The 15,765-nt window shown below is 36.9% G+C and overlaps 1 protein-coding gene across 25 annotated transcripts in view; it reads left to right on the forward strand.

The window, feature by feature from the left end:
- Positions 1–15,765, forward strand: part of ICA1L (islet cell autoantigen 1 like) — a 58,176-nt gene that overhangs the window by 28,442 nt on the left and 13,969 nt on the right. For 18 of the 25 annotated variants that reach the window (XR_015143751.1, XR_015143771.1, XR_015143779.1 and 15 more), the window contains 6 exons: positions 735–933; positions 3,841–3,966; positions 5,356–5,454; positions 6,668–6,753; positions 8,682–8,725; positions 14,074–14,148. Coding sequence is in view for 17 of the 25 variants with exons in the window: in XM_086345619.1 (XP_086201745.1) it covers positions 735–933; positions 3,841–3,966; positions 5,356–5,454; positions 6,668–6,753; positions 8,682–8,725; positions 14,074–14,148 (629 nt within the window). In the remaining 8 variants the exon portion in view is untranslated. Of the gene's footprint in view, positions 1–734; positions 934–3,840; positions 3,967–5,355; positions 5,455–6,667; positions 6,754–7,223; positions 7,978–8,681; positions 8,726–14,073; positions 14,149–15,765 lie in introns of those variants that run through there. The other 7 variants (XR_015143784.1, XM_086345643.1, XM_086345671.1 and 4 more) reach the window with 2 other exon arrangements.

Genomic DNA, 15,765 nt, shown 5'->3' on the forward strand with positions numbered 1-15,765 from the left:
TTTAGCATAAAGATACTTGTTACAAAGAATCCTCTGCAATTACTAAATTCAGCCAACATATTTCCTTTTTTTAGAGAAAAATAAAAGCAGGCTTTATCAGACCTGTAAATGGCATTGCATAACCTAAGTGGCTTTATGCTGAAATACCACATTAGTGCAAAAGTCCATCTTTAAGGAGATGACCGAGGGACATGAAATACAAGTCCCTCCATTCACTAAGTCAGAGTCAGAAGCAGATAGAGAAACTGGGTTTGACTTATGTTTCTTAAATCCTTTATTTCTCTTGTTCTCATCCTCAGATGCTATGGATTTTGTCCTCATTAGCTCATCTAGCATTTTATCTACTTTTCTAACACCCAGATTTTCCTTCAGTTTTTCAAAAAACCCCAACTTTCTGCTTATAGGAACATGCTTTATAAATACAGGATCTCATTTACTCATGAAATTCTTTTCTAAGTGGCAGAATTACTTGGCAGATCATTTATACATGGTAAACATCCCAAAATGTTGCAAAAATGATGTATTCCCTAAAAGAAGAAAAAGGAGAAATATGAACATTACCTATATTAACAATTCAGAGTTAGTTGTATGAGCCTTATTGCTTTCTAATTTTCTTAGGCATCTTAATAATTTCCTGTTTATAGACTCATCTTGACAGCAAATTCTGCTTTATGGTTGTCTTTATTTTGCTTGTGGGATGTACATTCCTCTGATTTTTACCTCTCTGTCATTAGATTGGCCCTGTATACTCCCCTGTCTCGACTTCAGCAAGAAGTAGCAACATTCAGTCAAAGGGCGATATCTGATACCTTGACGACAATTAATCGGATGGAGCAGGCGCGCACAGAATACAGAGGAGCCCTGCTGTGGATGAAAGATGTATCTCAAGAACTGGACCCAGACACCTTAAAACAAGTGGAAAAGTTCCGAAAAGTATGAAAATACATCCTTTTAATTTATTTTTTTGAACCTCTACAGAATAACTTAAGAGCATAAAACATCAGACTAGTTTTGGAAAATGTGTTATATTACAAATTCTTAAATTGCTTGGAAATCTCCAGTTGAAGTAAATATAAAAAGTTGTCACGCACTTTTTTTTTTCCCCCCACTATTTGGCGTAATAGATATAATTGCCTTTCAAATATTGCTTACCTGGGCTTTTAGGAGTGGTTTTCAGGAGGAAAGTCATTCATTAAGTAGGGAAAGTACTTAAGTGAAAACTCATGTAAAGTGATTATTAATTATAAGTGAAGGTTATCAAATTTTTCATTCTGCCACAATACATAAGTTTGACCACAAACTTTTAAAGCAACTGTGTGTGTGAACATACCAGTTCAGTCACTCATTTCTTACTCTTTGCAACCCCATGGACTGCAGCACACCACAAACTTTTAAAGCAACTGTGTGTGTGAACATATCAGTTCAGTCAGTTCAGTCACTCATTTCTTACTCTTTGCGACCCCATGGACTGCAGCACACCAGGCTTCCCTGTCCATCACCAACTCCTGGAGCCTATTCAAACTCATGTCCATCACGTTAGTGATGCTAACCAACCATCTCATCCTCTGTCATCCCCTTCTCCTTCTGCCTTCAGTCTTTTCCAGCATCAGGGTCTTTTCAGTGAGTCATTTCTTCACATCAGGTGGCCAAAGTATTGGAGTTTCAGCTTCAGCATCAGTCCTTCCAATGAACATTCAGGACTGACTTCCTTTAGGATGGATTGGTTGGATCTCCTTGCAGTCCAAGGGACTCTGAAGAGTCTTCTCCAAGACCACAGTTCAAAAGCATCAATTCTTCAGCGCTCAGCTTTCTTTATAGTCCAACTCTCACATCCATATTTGACTACTGGAAAAACCATAGCTTTGACTAGACAGACCTTCATTGGTAAAACAATGTCTCTGCTTTTTAATATGCTGTCTAGGTTGGTCATAACTTTTCTTCCAAGGAGCAAGCATCTTTTAATTTCCTGGCTGCAGTCACCATCTGCAGTGATTTTGGAGCCCAGGAAAATAAAGTCTCTCACTGTTTCCATTGTTTCCCCATTGATTTGCCATGAAGTGATGGGACCAGATGCCATGATCTTAGTTTTCTGAATGTTGAGTTTTAAGCCAACTTTTTTACTCTCCTCTTTCAATCAGGAGGCTCTTTAGTTGCTCTTCGCTTTCTGCCATAAGCGTGGTGTCATCTGCATATCTTAGATTCTTGATTATTTCTCCCAGCAATCTTGATTCCAGCTTGTGCTTCATCCAGCCTGGCGTTTCACATGATGTGCTCTGCATATTAGTTAAATAAGCTAAATAATCTATTTATTATAAATTGTATCCCCTGAATTTACCATACATAAATAGTGAAATTCATTCACTCTGGGACTTCCCTGGTAGTCCAGGGGCTCAGTCTCCATGCTCTCCATGCAGGGGGCCTCGGTTCCATCCCTGGTCAGGGAACTAGATCCCACATGTCCCAACTAAGAGTTTGCATGCTGCGTGCCTGAACTAAAAGATCACTCGTGCCATGACTAAGACCCGCTGCAGCCAAATAAATATATTTTTAAAATGTACTCACTCCATTTTATAAATATTTAAAGTAGCTGTAATAATTCATACTTAGATTTAATATAGATGGAATCTTTCTACTAGCTGTTACAAGTGCTTTGCCTCATTGATTTCTCCAAGAGACATGGGCAGTAGGTGGACACGTGGCCTCAGTCAACCTGACATTCTATCCCCTTTATAATCCTTGACAGATACAATCCAAGGGAGTGCTTGCACAACAGTGTGAGTGCACTGATGTCACTAAATTGTACAGTTTTAAAATGGTTAAGTTCATGTTATGTGAATTTCACTTCAATTAAACAGAAAGAATAGGATCCACACCTCCTATCTAGGCCCACATAGCCCTGCACACTCCATTCCCTGGGCCCTCTGCAGCCACATCTCATACTTACTTTCTGTGCTTAAGGAAGGAATATGCTCTACCCCATTCCTTCCCTTTCTGCAGACACCCCCCCATACCTAGAACTTGTCTTTCCTTTTCCCTGGGTCTAGCAGGCTCTCCTCAGTGTCTTAGCATGGTCCGCTCATCCGCTCATTGTCCTCCTGTCCCAGTTCTGACATCATGCATTGAGCTCATCAATGGCTTTGCTGACATCTTACCAAAAGTTGTTGCTCAGTTCTGTTTCATGCATATGCTATCTTGTGACTTGAGATCATCTTATATATTTATTTACTTCCTTTTTTTTCCTGTGCCCCCTCACTCAGGGATGGTGGCGAAGAACATTGTTCACCACAGTATCCCCGTTCCTTGAGCAGTGCCTGGCACATAATAGATACCTTTTAAGTATTCATTGAATGAATGAGTACATTTAAAGTTGAATATTCATATGACTTACTGACAAATGACTCACCTTATGTGTAAGAAATATAAGCCTATATTTAAGTTCATAAATACATCTGTATGATTCAGAGCTATTATTAATGCTTTATAACACTTTAACTATGTTCCCTTTCCATTTATTTTTCTACTATTTCTTAGCTAAATATTATCTATCAGTAGTTTTGGATGTTTCTTTTTACTTGGAATCTGTTTTTTCTTCTTAGTTTTATACTTTTTTTTCTGTCTTTCGTCACATAGTTTCTCAGCATAAAAATACCTGGTGGAAAGAATCTCCCACAGTTACCAAAAATAGCCAAAATCTTTTCAATGAATCATGAAATACTAATTCAGGGAAGGAGAATCTTCTTTGTTACAATTTCATGTGTCTGAAAACATGTATCATGAACCTGTGTGGTACGTTTATTTCTATATTAGAAGTATTAATAAGCTACATTTTTGTGGTTGCAGGTACAAATCCAAGTGAGAAATAGCAAAACTTCTTTTGACAAGTTAAAGATGGATGTTTGTCAAAAAGTGGATTTACTTGGAGCTAGTCGCTGCAACATGTTGTCTCATTCACTTGCTACCTACCAGGTACCCACCTCCATGGTCAGCATATCCTTGCAGTAAAAAGATGAGTGGTGAGATTCCTTTTTAAAAGCTGTCTAAAGGGTGCAAAAAAATTGTATAATTGATCAGATTCCTTTGATTTTGTTAAACTTGACTTACTAAGGTTATGACATTCAGAATCATAGAATACTAGACTGGAAAAGACTTTAGCGATTACCTGCTTCTGTAGCTTCATGTTATTCCCTTTGATATCCTAGGAAGGAGAGACAGACAGACATTTAGGAGCTTGAGAGGAGTCAGGATTCAAGGCCTCTTGGCCTGGTTCATTCAGAGATGCTCCACTTTGAACTAATTCTACACACAATTTTATTTGAAGCAAAGATGCTGTGACCCAAAAGTTTAACCCTTTTCTACCATTGGTGGATGAGGAAAGTGAAAATTAAATGATACTTAAAGGAAATGGCAGTGTTGGGCTTAAAAACTTAGGTTTTCTAAGTCTTATGTTCAGTTCTGCCAGATCATCATTCCATACCACTGTCATCTCAGAAGGAGATTACATTTGTGTTTACTTTAGTCCAAGTCACACATAAATAGCATACAGTGAGTAAGTTAGATATTAACAGGTAACAGTTACTGATTTTATCCGTCAGTGGCAAAATAGAATAAACTTTTGCATAGGAGAATGATAATAAACTAAAAGAAATGGCATTCGATGCTGCTTTTAAGGAATCTGCCTACTTCAGTTCAATTCTGTGGGATTTAAGAATCAAGACAAGTCACACTTGAAAATAAAAGCACGTAGTGATCTGTGTCGCATCATGCCGGAAACACCGTGGCTGTTACCCAGCTCTCCCTTGTTCTCCTCACTCACCTCCTCACTTTGAACAGGAACCTTGAAGCAGCGAGGAAAATGTACAATTACTTGAGTTAGCTTGATAACACATTTTTTTTTTTGACAAATCTTTCTTGAGCCCTAAATGAAAGTCCAAATTTAATGGTACAAATTATTTTACTCCAATTAATAAAGTTTTATACATGCTTACCAACATAAAAGTTTACACATACACCTCTGATGCAAATATGATATTTTGGTGCTTTGAACATTTTTCTCCTGGGTCCCTCGGAAGGTGTTCTCATTGGCCAGCATCGTTCTCTTGGCTGCAGTTCCTCCCGAGCTGGCTCTGGTTATGTGTCAGTGCTGTACACACACGGGCGCACACACGTGCAGACACAGTGCCAGTCCTTGTGCAGTTACTGTTTACAGAGCTTTCGGGCTCCCCAGACCTGGAAATTGATTTTAGATCCTATTTCTTGTTATTTGACAACAACTATTTGTCTACGATAGCGAGGAAAAGTAGCACTGAAAAAAGGAGAGGAAGCAAGACTGTAGTGTCACCGTTTCTTTCTCTACAGAGAACACTGCTTGGATTCTGGGAGAAAACAGCTCGAATGATGTCCCAGATTCATGGGACCTGTATAGGCCTTCATCCATATGACTTTGTAGCTCTCAAGGTACGTTCCCTTCAGTGCTCTTTTCTTAGATATATGACACTTCATCTGGACGATAACCTTGAGACTGCTTTTTGCTAAGCCTAATTTCAAACTTACAAAACACTGGGAATCATTTTTTTATACTCTTTCAGTTAGTCATTTTTATGAAGTTCCCAGATTCCAAATGCTGCCAGCAGCACTAAACAAATACATGGGCACGCTGCTGGTGGGCTCATGATATCAGTAGAGTGGGGGAGAAGGGAATAAAAGAAAAAGTAAAAAGAAAATTAAAATGCAAAAAGAAAAGGTAATGGAAAGAGAAACAGGTGATGGAAAGTGGTCATGTGTTTTCAAAAATGACATTACAGTTTTAGGAGTTAAAGTCTCTTTGCTTTCCTTTTACACTTATGTCATAGATGTGATCCACGGTACCATTATGCCAGTTTTGGTCATTATGTATGTGTGATTGCTGCTGAGGAGTACCGAATTAGGTCAGCTTTTTCCATAACACCTACATGTAAAACGTACTCTTCCTGTGAACTTTCTGTGTGTGTGGCTTACCCAGCAGAGATGCACTGTGCTAATCCTTTCATCCATTCTAGTAGGCCACGTTTCAGTTCCTTTGAACTAATCATTCTGCTTTATTTTCAGTAGAAGTTGAAAATGTTAAGTTTGCCTAAGCTGGATGTGATGTTTGTGATGGGTTCATATTCTATAACTGTGTGTTACTGGGGCTTGGTGTAGATTTTTATTTTTAAGTCAGGTCCTGACATAGCATCTTCCAATCTAATAGATTTGGGGATTTTTTGTTTGTTTTTTTTTTGTTGTTGTGTGTGTTTTGGTTTTTTACTTTTCTGTGTTAATGTTTTACTGGATAACATACTGTGTATTTAGGCAACTTTCATATCCAATTTCAGCTCAGACTTGAAACTGAAAATCTTTAGTTGTATTTAGAGCATCACAGTGCTGGCTGGCAACACAGTGAGGTCTTCTGTGGCGTATCTTAGCGTGGAGGACCCTGTGACTAGTCCACAGTGTGTGTCATGGCCACGGGCAGCCAGGATACAAAGGACGCAGGGCTCGGGTCAAATTATACAGCATACATCTCCCACTCTTGACTTCAGAACTCTTCCTGTTTTATATTGTTCTTTAGAATTTTTATTCTCATTTTTGTTTGCACAAAGAGAGAAAAAGATTCCTCCCACTTACTTAACACTAAATTTCTTATCCTTAGCAACTACAAGACACTCCAATGAAGCTTACTGAAGACCACAAGGAAGAACGAAGAGAAGACAGTTCTCTCCCTGAAAACCTCAATAGGTGAGCAGACAAAAGTTACAGATCGTGCTATGAAGTTGTGGATACCATTGTATTATATATTTGTAAAGAGTTGTTTCTTCTCTGGTTTACCAAATACTGAATACTTCTATGTCATCTTTCCAGTTAACGTTAGACATCTGCTCTGAAACTTACCCCTTGCCCCAGTTTTGGCATGGCAGGCAAAGTTGGTGATAGGAATACAGAACAGTTGGGTGATAATCCCAAATTATTTAGTGTAGGAGACTGGGTCTTATACTAAGAGCCTGTCTCTAGTGAATCCCAGAAGGGACTGCTTGAAAAAGAAAGAGCTAGGTGTTGGTAGCTATGAGATGGAAGCTGGTGACAGTTTGTCTCCAAGACAACACCGAGGGGACTGGGATTGGTTCCCTAGAAAGGGAGGCCCTTGCTGTGCTCATCCTTCATGTTGCCCGTTTCCCTGTAGTGACATGTTACCTTTCTTTTCCTTGCAGACCTGCCACTTGTCATTTTAACTAGATTGCGCTGAGTATAATGATGAACCCAGAAATAGGCCCAAACAATGACAACACTATATTGTTGAGTGAAAGGTGATCTGAAATATAAGCATTTCACTCTTTTCCCCAGGGGGATATCCAAACAAAAAAAATTTTTTTAACCACCTTGGATATACAATGTTTTAGAATATAGATTAAGTAATCAAATGTATAGATATGAATTAAATGTATTAACTTAGTTACATATATTGAGACTTTAAATTGTACATTGTTTATTAATTTAGTAGCTATATTTGTTATCACATTTTATGGAAGTTTTATTCGAAATCTCCTCACCCATCTTCAGCATTATGAAAGCTGCCTTTCACGTTAACTAACAGGTTCCAAAGCACCTCAACCCTCTCTTCTGTCCAAAATGTTTAAAACACAATCTAGGTATACTATTGTTGAACATTTCATTCCATATCAAACTATCCATTTGTTCTGTAGGTTTATTTCTGTGGGATTTGCAAATAAATATTGTATTGCTTTTAAGTGTCTTTAAAGGCTTATTAGAAAAAAAACCAACACTAGAGTTGTGAGTTTATACCCCAAGAATTATGAAAAATGGTTCTGTATCTCGGGACTTTTCTGGTGACCCAGTGGCTAAGACTCTGTGCTTCCAACGCAGGATGCATGAGTTCCATTCCTGGTCTGGGAACTAAGATCCCACATGCCGCTTGGTACAGCCGAAAAAAAAAAAAAGATAAAACTTTCTTTATCTCATTTTTTAAAATTATTATACCAGATGGATGATAGCACTTTCCAAAATTAGTTTTGGTCGAGAATGTTTTAGCCAAATGTGTCTTATTTTAGCCAAATGTAACCATCAATTTCTTGTTCAAAATAGAGTACTCCATTTTTTCTACAGTTCTTCATTCCCTGTAGTTCCCAAGCACTCTTTTTTTTTAATCTCTTTTTAAAAATTTTTAATTTTTTTAAATAGTAAATCTTTGTTGGTTATCTGTTTTATTTATTTATTTATTTTTTTGGTTATCTGTTTTAAATACAGCAGTGTGTACGTGTCAACCCCAACCTCTCAATACTTTACTTGCCAAGAATTCTTGAGCAAAAACCTTTTAATGCTTGAAAACAGTTTAAACTTCATACTCGACGGCTTTGGTGACAGATGTTCTCTGTGTGGTATTTCACACGGTGCTCACTATGCTGAACATGGTACCTGGTGCTTTAGTCAATCTCAGTATAAATGCATTGAAAGAATAAGAGGTGAAAGGTTATTTTTACAGTCTGTGTAGCTCTAGAAAAGATTCGTCTCAGATTTTAGGAGATCTACCAGACAACTGCCTCCTCAGTTTAAAAAAAAAAAAACTTTTTAAGCCATACAGAACTGTTTGTAGAGTATGAGTCCCCAGTGTATTTTAACCAAAATCTTTTCATTTTTCTGTTTTACTTTAGGTTAGTTTTGTCAGATGAGGAAGTGAACTTGGGAAGTGAACCAGGTAAGATGGTAGATTCATTAAAATGTGAAATGACCACATACAAATGTGAAAACAGCTCGTTGCAGCCTTTTCAGAGAGATTGTATTAATATCCATTTAATTAAAAAACGTTAAGTCGCTTTATGTCTCTGTACAAACCCTTCTGAGTTCGCATTACAACAGCTTTATGGAGTTGTAATTGACATGTAACACTCTAAGTTTAAGGTGTACGATTGGGTGATTTGGTACTTGTATATATTGCAAAATGATTTTCACCATTAGACTAGTTAACACATCCATCACCTCACATAGTTACTATATTTAATTTGGGATGTGGTGCTGGGCAGTACTGTAAGCTGGGCTTGAGGCTCCCCAGGGTCACTTTTAAGGCATCCTGGTCAGGTGGGCCAAGGACCACGCTCCCCTCTTGGGTGGGACTGCTCACCTGCTTCCCTGCCTGGGCAGGTGGTAGGATTTGCTCTGCAGCCGCCCAGGGTCTCAGTCCAGACTTCCTGCTCGGGTGGAACTGGAGGCTGTGCTTGGCAATGAGTTAGCTTTCAGGCAATCATAATTAGAGTGTCCAATTTTCTTCTTTAGGGAATTCTGGCCTTCTTAGAGACAATTGCTTTTAGTGTAGATATTCATTTCACAGGGCAGTATGATTGTTTCAAAAATTATTCTCATATTTAAATTTATGTTATTTTAAAATAAATATACATTATATGTACAATCAACATATATATGAATTACTGTAGCTATGGAGCCATAAAAATCTGGATTTAAAGGCTAACTTTTTTTTTTAAATGAGTCATTTATGCCTTTTTCATATTTCTCTTCAGAAAAATGACTCATACACTCCTACCTGGCAGGATGCTAGATATATTTATAAACTATGTAGCACATAGTAGGTGTCCAATATTTTTTAAGCATACACATAAATACAGACCATACTGATAAAAGAAACTAAAGACTACAATAGTCATGAGCTCTATATATCTAACATACCATCAAACATATGTTCTAAATGTTATCTAATTGTGCATATATAATCCTGTATCCAATTAGAGAATATTTTTTAACCAACATAAATGAAATATAATGGGCATTGTTGTAGTTTCAATATCCACTTATAGTATTATTTTATCTTTTAAAGCCTGCTGTATCAGTAGTTATGTCCCCTTTTTGTTGAAGTACAGTTGATGTAATATTATATGTTATAGATATACAACAGAGTGATCACACTTTTTAAAGGTTATGCTCCATTTATAGATATTGTTGGCTATATTCCCTGTGTTATACTATTATATAAACTGTTATATAATATCCTTCTAGCTTATCTTATACATAATAGTTTGTATCTTTTAATCTCCTATCCCAAAGTTGCCCTTCCCTCTTCCGTCTCCCCATTGGTAACCACTGGTTTGTTTTCTGTATCTGCGAGTCTGTTTCCTTTTTGTTACATTCACGAGTCTATTCTGTTTTGTAGATTCCACATCTAAATGATATGCAGCATTTGTTTTTCTCTGTCTGACTTATTTCACTTAGTATAATACCATCCAAATCCATCCATGTTACTATACATGGCAAAAATAAACTCACAATGACTAAAGACCTAAATGTAAGGCTAGAAACCATGAAAATCCTAGAAAACCTATGTAGAACACTCTTCAACATAAATAGCAAAATTTTCTTTTGGATCTTTCTCCTAAATCAAAGGAGATAAAAGCAAAAATAAACAAATGGGACCTAATTAAACTTAAAAGTTTTTGCACACACAGCAAAGGAAACCATTGACAAAATCAAAAGACAGCCTGTGTAATGGGACAAAAATTGGCAAATGATATGACCTATGAGAAATTATTATCCAAAATATATAAACAGCTCATACAACTCAAGATCAAAAAGACAACCTAAATGGGCAGATGACCTGAACATACATCTTTCCAAAGACATACAGGTGGCCAACCAGAACATGAAAATATGCTCAACGCCATTAATCATCAGAGAAATGCAAATTAAAACTATAACGAGGGACTTCCCTGATGATCCAGCGTCTAAGACGTGCTCCCAATGCAGGGGGCCTGGTTTCAATACTGGGTCAGGGAACTGTATCCCACATGAAACAGCTAAAGATCCCACGTGCTGCAGTGAAGATTGACACTCCTGTGTGCTCCAGCTAAGGCCTTGAAACAGCCAAACAACTGTTTAAAAATAAATACAACTATAATGAGACATCATCTCACACCTGTCAGAATGGCTGTCACCACAAAGACTACAAATATAAATACCTGTGAAAATGTGTAGAAAAGGGAAACTTCCTACACTGCCGGTGGGAATGTAAATTGGTGCAGGCATAATGAAAACCAGTATAGAGGTTTCCCAAAAACTAAAAATAAAATTACCATATGAGCAAGCAATTCCACTCATGGGTATATATATCTGAAAAAAATCCCCAAAACAGTAATTGGAAAAGATACATGTATCCCATTGTTCATAGCAATAACTGTCCATCAACAGATGAAAATAAATAAAGAATATGTGGTGGGCATATAGGAGTACTATTCAGTCATAAAAAAGAATGAAAATTTGCTATTTCCAACAACATGGATGAACTAAGTGAAATAGGTCAGAGAAAGACAAATACTATATAATGTTGCTTATATGATAAGCTAAATAAACTGTTGAACATAACAACAACAAAAAACCCAGAATTACTGATATAGAGAAAACTAGTATTTACCATCAGGGACAAGGAGGGGAGGAAGGACAAAATAAGGCTAAGGGATTAAGAGATGCAAACAATTATGTATAAAATAAACTACAAGGAATATAGTCAATATTTTATAATAATTATAAGTGGAGCATAACTTAAAAATTGCAAATCAGTCTGTTGTACACTTGTTACTTATACTGAGGTATAATTGACATAAAACTGTATTAGTTTCAGGTGTACACATGATTTGCTATATGTATATATTGCAGAATGATCACCACAATAAGTCTAGTTAATATCCATCCTCATACACAGTGACCATTTTTTTCTTGTGATGAAAACTTTTAAGATTTACTCTCTTAGCAGCTTTCAAATATGCAGTATTTGAAAGTATTACTAACTGTATAAGCTGGGTTTAGAAAAGGAAGAGGAACAAGAAACCAAATTTCCAACATTCACTGGATCATAGAGAAAGCAAGGGAATTCCAGCAAAACATCTACATCTGCTTCATTGACAATGCAAAAGCCTTTGACTGGCTACCTTAACAAATTCTTTGTTATTTGTGGAAAATTCTTAAAGAGATGGGGATACCAGACTACCTTCCCTGTCTCTGAGAAACCTGTATGCAGGTCAAGAAGCAACAGTTAGAACCAGACATGGAATAAAGGACTGGTTCAGAATTGGGAAAGGAGTACGTCAAGGCTGTATATTGTCACCATGCTTATTTAACTTATATACAAAGTACATCATACAAAATGCTCGGCTGGATACAGCACAAGCTGGAATCAAAATTGCCAGGAGAAATATCAACAACCTCAGATGATACCACCCTTATGGCAGAAAGTGAAGAGGAACTAAAAAGCCTCTTGATGGGGGTAAAAGAGAAGAGTAAAAAAGGTGGCTTAAAACTCAACATCAGAAAACTAAGATCATGGCATCCAGTCCCATCACTTCATGGCAAATGGAAGGGGGAAAAGTGGAAGCAGTGACAGACTTTCTTTTCTTGGGCTCCAAAATCACTGCACACAGTGACTGCAGCCTTGAAATTAAAAGATGCTTGCTACTTGGGAGGACATCTGTGACAGACCTAGACAGCATATTAAAAAGCAAAGACGTCCCTTTGCTGACAGAGATCCATATTGTTAAAGCTATAGTTTTTCCAGTAGTCACATACAGATGTGAGAGTTGGACCATAAAGAAGGCGACCACCAAAGAACTGATGCTTTCTAACTGTGGTGCTGGAGAAGACTTGATTTAGAGTCCCTTGTATTGCAAGGGAGAAGGCAGTGGCAACCCACTCCAGTACTTTTGCCTGGAAAATCCCATGGATGGAGGAGCCTGGGAGGCTGCAGTCCATGGGGTCGCTAAGAGTTGGACACAACTGAGCAACTTCACTTTCACTTTTCACTTTCATGCATTAGAGAAGGAAATGGCAACCCCCTCCAGTGTTTTTGCCTGGAGAATCCCAGGGACGGGGGAGCCTGGTGGGCTGCCGTCTATGGGGTCGCACAGAGTCGGACACAACTGAAGCGACTTAGCAGCAGCAACAGCAGTATTGCAAGGAGATCAAACCAGTCAATCCTAAAGGAAATAAATCCTGAATAATCATTGGAAGGACTGGTGCTGAAACTGAAGCTCCAATACTTTGGCCACCTGATGCGAAGAGCCGACTCATTGGAAAAGATCCTTGTGCTGGGAATGATTGAATGCAAAAGAAGAGGGTGGCAGAGGATGAGATGCTTGTAAATAGCATCACCGACTCAATGGACATGAATCTGAGCAAACTTAGGAGATAGTGAAGGACAGGGAAACCTGACCTGCAGCAGTCCTTGGAGTTGCAAATAGTAACAAAGTACTAACTATAATCAACATTCTGTACATTACATCCCCATGACTTATTTATTTTATAATAGTTTGTACTTTTTAACTTCCTTCACTCATTGTGCCCCCACCTCAGCCTTTGGCAACCACCACTGTTCTCTAAATCTATGAGCTCAGGTATCGTTTGTTCTTGATACACCACATATAAGTGAGATGGTACAGTATGTGTCTTTCTCTGACCCATTTCACTTAGCATAATGCCTTCAGTGTCCATCCATGTTGTCATAAATGTTAAGATTTTATTCTTTTTATGGCTGAATAACGTTCCATTGCGTATATGAACCGCATTTTCTTTTTTCACCCATTGATGGGCATTTGGTTTCTTTCAGTGTCTTGGCTGTTGTAAATAAGGCTGTAGTGAATAGTGGGGTGCATGTATCTTTTTGAAATAGGGTTTTTGTTTTTATTTTTTGGATAAAGTACTCAGAAGTGGCATTGTTGGATCATATGGTAGTTCTATTTTTAGTTTTTTTGAGGAACCTCCATATTGTTTTCCGTAGGCACTGTGCCAATTACATGCAATGTGAAAACTTTTAACTTTTAAGAGGGCATGGATATAACAGAGGACCCCAATATTTGTGGGTATTATAAAATTATTTGCTATATTTATACATATGTGATTTTTATCTATAGATCTTTAAATTTTACATATATGGATTATAATCTGATTTGGTCAGTTGAACAGTTGGGTTTAAATTATTATAAACTACTATAGCAAATCAGCATGCTAAATTTTTTCTTCTTCAACTTAATCGTTCATGTGCTTTTGTTTCAGCAACTGAAGATCATAAGGAAAAACATTCTGGAATAAAAGAATTTGTAGCACCTCAGTTTTCTGATTCTGAAAATGGTATATTATAATTTCACTATATATATATGGATAATTTATTATTTAAAATTCTTTAGTTTTTATTTAATATTCATTTTCATAACATGAAAATCTGATAGGTCTTTTCACAGGAATACAATCCTACTCTTTTACTTCATAGCATGTCACAATGGAAATTAAATAATTGTTTATTCTGTATGTCTCGGCCCTGTGGGAGCGTCTGTGACTGTGAGGACGTGCGGGACTATTGCCCCCCTTACTGTCTCACGTATCTCTGCCACCTACCAGTGCAGGCACTCAGTCAGCACTACCTTGAGCATTTCTCCCAAGCAATTATGTTGCATGTTTTCTCCCAGTTTGCCATTTGTCTTTTGACTTTTCTTATAGTTGTTTTTTGCCATGAAAACAATTTAAACATTTTATATAGTCAAATTTATTAATCTTTTGTTTCATTGGATCTGGATTTATGTCCTATGCAAAGCCCAGGTTAGAGGAGTTCATTTGTGCTTTCTGCTGCTGCTGCTTTCTACTAGTATTTATATAGTTTCTTTTTTTTAACGTTTAGATCTCCAATTCACTTGGAGTTTATTCACGCAAATGGTATTGGAACAATGGATTGAATGTTATATTTTTCCAAATGGCTATCCTCTATTTTTTTAAACGCCATCTTTGCCCCAGTAATTTGAAATTAACTTCCACTCATATGCTAGATTTCTATACCTATTTGAGTCAATTTCTGGACTTTCTTTATAGCTTATAGATGTGTCAATGTACCATTGCCACATTTTTTATTTAAAGGCTTATTGTCTAGCTCCATAAGAAAGTTTCATCGATACTTTGTGATCACATTAAATCTGAAAACTGACAGGTTGATGATGTCAAACAAGGGGTATCTTTCTGTTAAAGTTTACTTGTATAGCTTTCATATATAGTCTTTTTATGTAGGTTTTGAACATTTCTAGTTAAGATCATCTCTGAATATTTTCTTTTATTGTGATTATAAATGACATTTTCTTTCCATTTCATCTTTAATTGGTTACTATTTTGTGTATATAAGTGCTATTGATTTTTACATATTAGTTTTGTATCCTGCTACCTTGCTAAATTTGTTTATACTTTGAGTTAGTTTTATGAGTGATTTTCTGGAACTTTCCAGGTAAACCATCATGTCTTCAGCAAATACAGATAGTCTTGTTTTTTCTTTAATAACTCCTGTGACTGTAATTAAGTTCTTTTTTTAAATTGGTTACTACCTCCAGAACAATGTGAAATAATAGCAAGCATGTCCTGATCTTGGTGTCAGTGCCTGTTTCTGAATTAATTAAGATGCTAGCTTTTAGATTGAGGTATATAATTTATAATGTTAAGTATCCACACATTACTGTTTTCTCAAGAGATTTTATTAGGAATGGTTGCACACCCACTCCTTGTTGAATTTTGCCAGCAGCTTTCTCAGCATCTCTACCAGTGATTATTTGATGTTTGCTCTTAAATACATTAAGATGGTGAGCTATATTACTAGGATTCCAGTTAGAAATCCAGCTTTGTCATTGTGCATTGTCTATTGATATTTTATTTACTATGTTTACATTGATATTAATTTCCCTGTGAAAATATCTCAGCCTGTGATTTTTTTTT

Source organism: Bos grunniens, chromosome 2 (genome assembly GCF_055505025.1).
Source record: "Bos grunniens cultivar Pamir isolate PY7600 chromosome 2, Bosgru_T2T1.0, whole genome shotgun sequence".
Classification (NCBI taxonomy): domain Eukaryota; kingdom Metazoa; phylum Chordata; class Mammalia; order Artiodactyla; family Bovidae; genus Bos; species Bos grunniens.